At 35.2% G+C, this 9798-nt stretch overlaps 1 protein-coding gene across 1 annotated transcript; it reads left to right on the top strand.

Moving 5' to 3' along the window:
• The first annotated feature begins 2611 nt into the window (after positions 1 to 2611).
• Positions 2612 to 9275, top strand: LOC104243354 (LIMR family protein At5g01460). Its single transcript, XM_009798529.2, has 14 exons — positions 2612 to 3106; positions 3184 to 3269; positions 4937 to 5049; positions 5144 to 5254; positions 5558 to 5656; positions 5759 to 5881; positions 6959 to 7021; positions 7113 to 7177; positions 7277 to 7386; positions 7478 to 7592; positions 7698 to 7763; positions 8480 to 8590; positions 8681 to 8747; positions 8827 to 9275. The coding sequence occupies exons 1-14, from the start codon at positions 2757 to 2759 to the stop codon at positions 8872 to 8874; spliced, it is 1527 nt and encodes a 508-aa protein (XP_009796831.1). The 5' UTR covers positions 2612 to 2756; the 3' UTR covers positions 8875 to 9275.
• The last annotated feature ends 523 nt before the right edge of the window (positions 9276 to 9798 follow it).

The raw sequence follows: 9798 nt of genomic DNA on the forward strand, positions 1-9798 counted from the left end.
AAGCTTTAGTGTGTAGTTCATCAAATGTTGACTCCATATAATCACAAAAGCATTGTGGCCTCAACTACCCAATCATATTCAAAAATTTAAATGATACAGAAGAATATGAGTATGTCGTTGTAGTATTAGCACAAGACGCTACCATATTTATATGTTACGGCCATCTTTATACTCATCTTTTCAATTGAAATGAGCAAAGTTCTAAATGCTTTGTCCATGAATAACAAATTTAACTTTTAAGAAATTAAATTATCGTTACACCAATAAACGTTCTATATTTGTCATGACTGGTGAGAAATCCTGTGATTGGACACACACTTTATGCTCCTCATTTTTTGCGTAGATGTTGTTAAATTTTTTTTAATTGATTTTAATTTTTACTTTTTTTAGGTGTTTGGATTTAGTGTTCCAATCGGAAAAAAAACAATAGGAGTTTAAAACTTAAATTTGAAGTAATATGGAGTACCTAGATTTGAATTAAATTTCATATCTTGTTTTTTTTTAACTTGTTAGTTGTTTGGGTTGATTGTTCTTCTTCTAATCAATTGGAAACATCAAGAGAAGTACAAAAAAGATGATTTGGAGTAGATTTGAAGTTTTGAACTAAGTTCGAGTTAAATTTCAGAAAAGAATCAAGGAAAAAGACGAAGTCAATTTTTGTATAATAGTGTATTGTATAATAATATATATGGGTGTATAAATACCTCTTATACATTATTAAACACTTTATATAAGCATATGTATATTTGGGTTGTAACTCAAATTAAAATTATCATTGACACAACCGGCTAAAATTCGGGCGGGTTATATATGTTTGGGTCTAATTTGCCGCCTCTACCACTAGGCTATTATCTACCTCTATTTGTAACAAACTGGCAATGCTCAAAAGCTTAAGTATTGTTCCCAGCGACCCGATTGATGAAAATTGAAATGACACTTTAGTGTTAATATATTAATATCCTTTTCTCCAAAAAAAGGTCACATAATATTATAATAATAGTAAGTAATGAATAACATACTAATTATAAGCAAAACAATTTGTGCTAAACTGTAGTTTTGTTTGATTTTGAGATGAAAAATAAAGTAGTAATAAGAGTTTTCTTAAAACAATATGATTTAATATGCTCAAACACGATATATTACAACATGACATAATATTCTTTAATATTGACGGCAAAATAAATACAAGTACTACAATTAAGATGTTGAGTTGTTACAAAAAAAAGGTTATCAAATACGAGATTTGAGAAACGATTTCACGTTTTACTTCTTAATTAATATCTAATTATTATTTAAAAGATTTTATTTGAACATAACTTAAATAATTCAAATCATAATTTAACATAATTTGTACTATATGTATATCATGCGCGTACTAATACTTTCTTTAACAGTAACAAAGAGAAAAAGAAAAAAAAAGAAAGAAATACAAAGAGGATGACTGGATGGCATTGGGTGCATATTTTTAGAGTTGTGTTTGGATATTGATATAATTTTCGATTTTTTTTTTAAGTTTTGTGAGTAAAAATTTTGAAAAACAACTATTTGGAGATTTTTAAATTTTCGAAAATTTCTAAAATACATTTTCAAGTAAAAATTAGAAATTTTATGAACAAAATTTCGGAAAAAAGGAAAAAAAATTGAAAAAAGGAAAAAAAAATTATATCCAAACGGACCTTAAAAAAATTATAATCCAGCTTGAGCCTGCGAAAACGTTGGAAACAACAAAGAATGGCCAAAGCCTCACTTTGCCAGGCTGTTCCCACTCTACTAAAATCTCAATTTACATTTTAAGCCTCCACTATTCAAACAAATTTGATAAAGGAAAATATCATTATAGTTATCTTTTCAACCGTTTTTAGTTAATGAAAATATTGAACTTGCATAAATGAACTGCTTGGAAAAATCAAAGTGGCAATCTTGATCAGCCCCCTCGTGTGTAATTAGTTGTCATGATGATAATTCCACTAGGAAGATCATGGCAATCATAAATATTAGTAACAATCTAATACTTTGTAATAGCGCAATAGTTTGTGATAGGGTGCCAGTCAGGCCCCAATCCTCTGTACGCGTTAACTAATTATTAATATATATTATCTTTCTGACCGCCCTCCCAAAAAAAAAGAGAACAATATGCATTTGAAGTTAACTTATATTTATTTCTAATTAATAATGTTCTTGGCATCAAGTTAATTAACATGTTGAAGACATGAGTATGAGATTTTTTTTTCCTGATGTCTAAATTATCTTTTGCCCTATTTTATACGACATAATTGCTGTTGGAAAAATTATGTAGATATTTTATTTGACTATATATTTTTATATAATTTTTAAATATTTAAGGGATAAAAATAGCTTATAATAAATTTGGTAATTGAGAGAAATTTTAAAAAATTTCACCTAATTTTTTTTAAAAAAAGGGCAATATAAAGTCAATGCTAAATAGATTACAGCTATTAGTTGGAAAAAAAAAAGAAAAGATTACAGCTATTACAATGATAATTTATGCTACGAAGGGTAAATTAGTAATTCCACTTCAACACCTCCAGACACCCCGCAAGGCATCAAAACGCAACCGGAGCAAACCCGCGCCCTACCCCCCCACCCTCCCCGTTCTCTTCGGAAAACCCAGATCTGAAAAAGGTCCTCAGTTCAAAAAAATTTCAAACCCAAACCCTAATTTTGCCATTCAAAACATTAGTCCGATTGGAATCAAGCTCCACAATTGATCCGGATCGAGAAATCCTCACGCAGCTATGGGGGATTTCAATCTCGCACTCGTAATCGTTGCCATAGTCGTGTGTATTCTCGTATTCCTCTTCAATATATACCTCCTCGTCAATTACCAGCATCCCGATGATGCTAATCAAGCTTATTTTCCCAAATTCGTCGTCGTTTTGGGCCTCTCAATTGCTGCCATTTCGATCCTCATGTTGCCGGCCGACGTGGCGAACCGGCAGGCTTGTCGACATGCGATTTATAACGGCGCGTGTAATCTCACGCTTCCTATGAAGGATCTATGGCTTGCTATCTACATTGCTGATGCTGTTCTTGTTTTCTTCATTATTCCTTTTGCTATGTTCTACTACGAAGGCGATCAGGATAAGTCCGTTTTATGCTCTATTTCAATTTTTTTGATATTGTTTGTTGTCGTGATGTTTTGACCTTTTTTTTTTGGTGCAGGACTATTGGAAAAAGGATTAAAAGTGCAATGTGTTGGGTGGTGACCACAGCAATCGTGTGTGCTTTGTTGCTTGGAATTTTATATGGTTAGTTTTTCAAGTGACTTGTGTTGGTCAGACTTGTTGACATGTATAATATGCTGTTGCATTTCTACCTTTTGGATGCTAGGGTCATGTAGGGTGAGCTCGGGGCGAGTCAATTTGGATTGAGAAATGTCAGAATTTAGGTACAGAGATGGGGATTGTACATACCAATCAAAATAATCAATTAACCATAATCGAAAATTAGCTGGGTTGGGTCAATTAATTATCTGTATCCATGCCCCCAGGGCTTAGTTTAAGTGGCAAAGGTAGGGACCTGTGAATTAGGTCACAGGTTCGAGCCAGCTCTATGCGAACTAAGCCTTATATTTAAGCCAAGAAAGGTAGATGGGTGGGCCCATTATCCCGAGTTTCAAAAGCTGCAATTCGTCCTAAGGGTTTGACCCAGACAGATTTCTTTGTCAATCAAATAAATCTGTATCCATTAAATGTAAGAGTTAGACTATAAGGGTGTTTGGATTGGCTTTTAAGCTGGTCAAATCAGTTTTTAAGCTCTTTTTAGCTTTTTCAGTGTTTGGCAAAGTCAAAACATGCTTATAATAAGTTTAAAACTGCTTAAAACAAGCCAAAAGCAATAAGCGAGGCAACCCCAACTTATTGTTTTTTGGCTTAAAAGCTATTTCTGCGGAAAAACCACTTTTTTTAAGCCAATCCATTTTATGGCTACATTCGAGCTACCCCAACTCTTCCTTTATCATGGCTTGAACTGACAATGCATTGTGAAGTTCACAAAGGAAAGTTAGGTCAAATAACTACTTTAGTGGTCTAATGAGTTAAATGATCAGCTAACCAAGGAAAGCTGGTTGTGTTGCTTCACTGGTGATTGGACCTCACTATTATGTGTCTATCTTAGGAATTATTACAAATTCTTCAGCTAATAGGTTTTGCTGATGAGTTGTTGACCCCTGATGATGTTGGGGAAACATGAAGAGATATCTGAATGCCATTTATGGTTATTGTGTCAAGAGTTAAGTTCTCTGCCGCTCTAGTTTTTATTTATTTTTATGTTAGATCTTGATTTTCCCACCTTGTGGGATTTCACTGGGTTTGTTGTTGTTAGATCTTGATTCTCTTTAAAATACACCAAGTTGGTGTTAAAAACTTACATCTGGTTTTGTGGCTCAGTCACGATCTTCCCATAGATTTTCCCACCCTTGCCACACTAGTTTTTGTAGTTGCTTCCAGTGTCTAGTTTGACATACTGAATTGTGACTTTGTGCGAGATTCCACAACCTCATGGAATTTTACTTACGGACACCTTAGAAACAAGGGGGTGGGGGTGGTGATGATCATGTTCTCGCAGGTTATTTAAGAATTTTACTACCACTCAAGTAGCTTAATTTTTTTTAGAATTCTTTGGGTACCTAAAATATTTTTGCTGGCACCTTGCTCTCTATATTATGCAATGGGGAACATGTTACTTTCTTCAGGGTTTATAGTTTTCTATGTCAATTTGGTACCTTTTTTGCTTCTAATTTTGTGGATTTCCGTTGCTCATTTACCCCGTGTTTTTTTCCTCTTCTGGGATAACTATACCGAAGTGGCTGTTTAATTGCTCAAATTCTGTTATTTGAGTTTATTTATTACTTTGATTTTATCATTCAACATGCTTCTTCTGCTATCTTTATTTACCCATCTTTTGAATAATCCAGGGCTTGCTGGAAAGGCGGACTTCACTGTAAGACACCTATCATCAGCCAACGCTCCCTTTCCAAATTCATTCAACTTTAACAGTGGTCAACAGTGTATAAACGGTGCTCGACAGGTTGGTGCATATCTAAATGTTTCCATTTGTTAGTTTGATATCTTTTATCTGGTTCTGAAGCTGCCTTTCTAATTCTTGCCTTCCATTGTACCAGTGTTCAGCGTATTCTGCTAATGCTTCCTCTGAAACAACCTGGACTATGCGTGCTACTTTTCCTGAATATGTTGTTGCTCTGGCTACTATTGTCGGATCTGTGCTTTTCACGGTATGCCAATGCTTAAACTTTTAGACACTTGAATATTGTTATTGTTTTGATGAAGACACTGGTTGTCCAGTTCTTCAGTCATTTTCGTCTTGGTAGAATGCAAATTTGCTGTTGATATAAATTCTTTTCGTATAAGGGTGGTTATTTGACCATGAACATTTTGTTGCCTCCTTGTTTAGTTAAGGGGGCTTGGTAATCTGTCCTTGTCAGGTTGAGGAGCGGCATTAGAGGGTAAATAAGGGAAATCATCTCCCTGATATACATGTTTGGTACTGACATATCTGGCTTACGTTATATCTCCAGATTTTTGGTGGTGTTGGCATTGCTTGTCTCCCATTGGGACTTATATTTTCGTTCATCAGGCGTCCAAAGGCTGTTATTACACGATCACAGTATATCAAGGTACTTTTATGTCTCAGCAGCTCTTGGCATATATTTTCCTGATTGAAAGTTTAAAATAAAGAAAGATATGCATGCTGATAATGCTTTACTTTGATTCTGTAGGAAGCTACCGAGCTAGGTAAAAAAGCAAAAGAACTGAAAAAAGCAGCTGATGCACTTCATCAAGAAGAAAGGAGTGGAAGTAAGGGAAGAAAATGGCGGAAGAATGTGAAGGCAGTCGAGAAGGTCTATGTCTTCTTTATCATGGGTTTTCTAAATGTTCGTTTCATTTTAGCACTGCAATAAATAGGCGGACTTAAAAATGGAATGTTTTAGACAATAGATGGAAATATGTAAACAAATTGTACTATTATGTGAAATATATAAACAACACTATCATGTGATCCGTGCATTTCACTGTATAATCATTGTAGAATATCTAAGAGAATTTTTTTGAGAAAGGTAAATATATATCTAAGAGTAAAACACTATGTTGTCTTTTTATAAAATTGAACATGCTATAAATTACTTGAAAATAGCATACGTGGCAAATCTGTCTTTTTCATATTCTTTTCCTACTTCATGTACAAAGTATTCTGACTCCTTTTAGATATATAAACATTGTTTACAATTAGAAATGAAGGACTTCACTTTACCTTCAAAAAAGAAAACACTTGAATGATGGATGACAAATTTAAAAAGTCTCTAAGTGGCTGAAGGAATCTACGGAGGCTAGAGGAGAACGGAGGATAAATTTTGGGAAGTTACTGTAAGGATATTGTACTCTCTAGATCCAGAAACATATGAAGAATTTGGTAAAATAATTTTATTTTTTGGTGTATTTGTTGCCAACTTAAATCCCTTTATGCATGAAAAATATTCTTATTTGGAGACTACAAAAAAGTATTATAAACCACAAACTATTTTTAAAAAAGTTGTTAAATTTTGAGGGATTTCCGACTGAAGATAAAGCTGTTTAATCTGCGAATTAACAAATAAATAGAACTTTTGTTAAGTTGAGTTTGCACCTGTCCAGCAAAGTGACAGAATAAACCATGCTCTGCTACTTTATAGGATGTATGGATAGTCATGGTCTGTGTATGCAGGTGGCCCTCCTCTTGATATGCATGATCAGCTTGTTCTTTTAATTCTGTTTTGAAGTTATTTATGATTTTATTTCAGACCTCAACCAATTTTTATCACATTTATCATAGATGTTTGATGAAGAATCTGATTTTTTCTTGTCTGATAAATACATTCTGGGAAATTCTAGTTTCTTTATGTGTTAACATGATATTTGTTCAACTTTACTTTACCTTGCAGGAGGTGCTTCTTCTTGAAGAGGATGTCAAGGCTCTAGAGGAGATGTACCCTCAAGGTGAAAAGGTAAAGAAATGATGCTTTTATAGTTGGTCAGTTCCTTCCTGCCAAAGTTTATTTCCAGTGCAAACAAATCTGATAGCCTTCATTTTTGCAGGCTGAGACTGCTTGGGCAATGACAGTACTAGGCTATTTGGCAAAACTCATCCTAGGCGTTTTAGGGTATGTGGTGGTGTTATGGAAATCCTAATTTCCGCTAAATCTTTTGAATTAATTTAATGACAGTTGATAGTTCTGTGTTTTTTGGTCCAATGTAAACAGGCTGATTGTCTCTGTAGCTTGGGTTGCCCATATCGTAATATATCTTCTGATTGATCCTCCACTTTCTTCTTTCCTTAATGAGGTTTTCATCAAACTTGACGATGTTTGGGGTACATTCAACCTTTATCTCCCTTTTCTTATTAGTTATGTGTGGTCGCTAATACATGAATTATGATGCTTATTTTTCTGTTAATTCTCCAGGTCTTTTGGGCACTGCAGCTTTTGCATTTTTTTGCTTCTACCTTCTGCTTGCGGTGATTGCTGGAGCAATGATGCTTGGCTTGAAATTAGTTTTTATCACAATTCATCCCATGAAGTAAACATCTTCTGCTGTTTGAATTTTGCTTTATTGATCTGTTTGCTACCTGCGTTGCTCCTCCCTCTTCCCTGTCTCACTTTTGTGCTGGACCACTGTTTACAGATGGGGAGCTACGCTTATGAACTCCTTTCTTTTCAATGTGGGCCTCATTCTTCTCTGCTCTATCAGGTAGGATTAACACATAATATTTTCATTGATCTAACAACTGATCTTAATGATGAATATGTTATAAATGCTTAGACCGCGGATATGGTTTAGGTTATGCCCATGCGAGTAGTAAAAGTCTTAATGTACCAGCTACCATTTTAAATTTATAGGCAATAGTATAGTTACCGTTTGACTGAAGTGATGGAGGGAGTAGCATGCTAACCCAGGACCTCCAAGTAATTGCTAGACACTACAAAAGAAGCAACCTGCTTCTTGGATGGCCTTGAGGGGAATTATAGTTGTTGTCTTGATCTCCTTGGGTTTGGTGGTTCTGGACCATTTACTAGTTACCACTATGTGTAGGCAACTGTAGATATGAAAGCAGGAACTCCTCCAGTGGCTATCCTGAGACTTTCCTGCTGAATGTTTTAATAAGGCACTTGCTAAGAGGGCTGCATGCCCCTTATTTTTAAATCGAAATCAGCTAGCTTTTGTTTTAAAAATAAAATAAAAATAGCTTTACTTCATTGTTGGATGATGGTTTCATCTGTTAAATACTTTGCTGAGTCGGTAGGTGGTGTATTTTTGAGGGTGCTAAATGTATGTTTACTTAGTTATCACGGTTTTCTGAAAGCACATTAGCCACTCTGCAGTTATGGATTAATAATGAAATTCTTCTGCTTCCACTTACTGTGAAAGTTTGGTCATATGATCCTCTTGTCTTTCTGTGCCTGCAGTGTCATTCAGTTTTGTGCTACGGCGTTTGCATACTATGCTCAAGCCACTGCAGCTCAAGAAATATTTGGTCACAATCTGCAGTCACTTCGTGGAATAAAATATTTGTACAAGTAAGTTACTGTTATGCCTAGATTTTTTCGAAGAACTGGTTTTTCCTACTGCAAGAATCGTTTTACGAATGGTAAAATGTGTCATTGCAGGTACAATGTTTTTCAAATTGGATTCATCGTTTTAGCTGGGCTGACATTTGTTTACTATGCTGCATTTGTAAGTTCTTCACTGTCTGACATCTCAATATGTGTTCTTAAGGTGGAGGAGAAATTTAATTAGTTCTCTAACTTTACAGGGGTGGAGAAGGAAAAAGCCCAGCGGGAGGTTCCAGCTTTCCAGTTAAAAGTATAGCAGTGCATGCATCTGACCAGATCTGGACTTACTCCTTTTATCACTAATGTTGAGGCATTAAACCCTGGTGTATGTTGCCTGGTTTTGTTTTATATTATTGTTGGAGAAGAGGTAAACACCATCCGTCGTTAAATTTGATTTCTGCAGTGGAAGTTGGGTGTTGGTGACTCTGTACTGCTGCTGCTACTGTCCTTGCTGATTTTACTTTAGTTTTTTTCCACATTCTGTATCTATCATTTGTTTGGTAATGTTTTCATTCGTTTGGGCATGTAGTCATCTGAATCTTGGGCAGCTGGTTTGAGATTTGTCCTTGTTGTATCATATAGTCTGTCATATACGAAAATTCTTGAATGCTTGTATATTTATTGTAACATTTTTTATTTTGATTCTGAATCCTACCGTCCTCTTGTTGGCTGCTTCGTTTTTGGTGGAGATTGATCAGAAGATTTGTGATGGTTATGTAGCTTGTTGCCGTTATGTATGAACCTAATTTAAAACTTCTCTGCATTTTTACAGTAAGCAAGAGGTTTAGACAAGAGGGGTTGCTCTGATGGTAAGCAACCTCCACTTCCAACCAAGAGGTTGTGAGTTCGAGTCTCCCCAAGAGCAAGGTGGGAAGTTCTTGGAGGGAAGGATGCCGGGGTCTATTTGGAAACAGCCTCTCTACTTCAGGGTAGGGGTAAGGTCTGCGTACACACTACCCTCCCCAGACCTCACTAAGTGGGATTATACTGGGTTGTTGTTGTTGTTGTTGTTGTTCTGCATTTTTACAGTGAAGTGCATCTTCGTAAAGTAGATAAGAATCAAATACCAATAGTCCAATACTATGTATTCTGCTTCCCAATTTAGACTTCCTATTTTAACAGCATGATTATTAAGGTAAGTATTGAAGTAATATTCTGACGCCAAAGTAGTT

This window comes from Nicotiana sylvestris, chromosome 7, assembly GCF_000393655.2.
Source record: "Nicotiana sylvestris chromosome 7, ASM39365v2, whole genome shotgun sequence".
In the NCBI taxonomy this organism is placed as follows: Eukaryota; Viridiplantae; Streptophyta; class Magnoliopsida; order Solanales; family Solanaceae; genus Nicotiana; species Nicotiana sylvestris.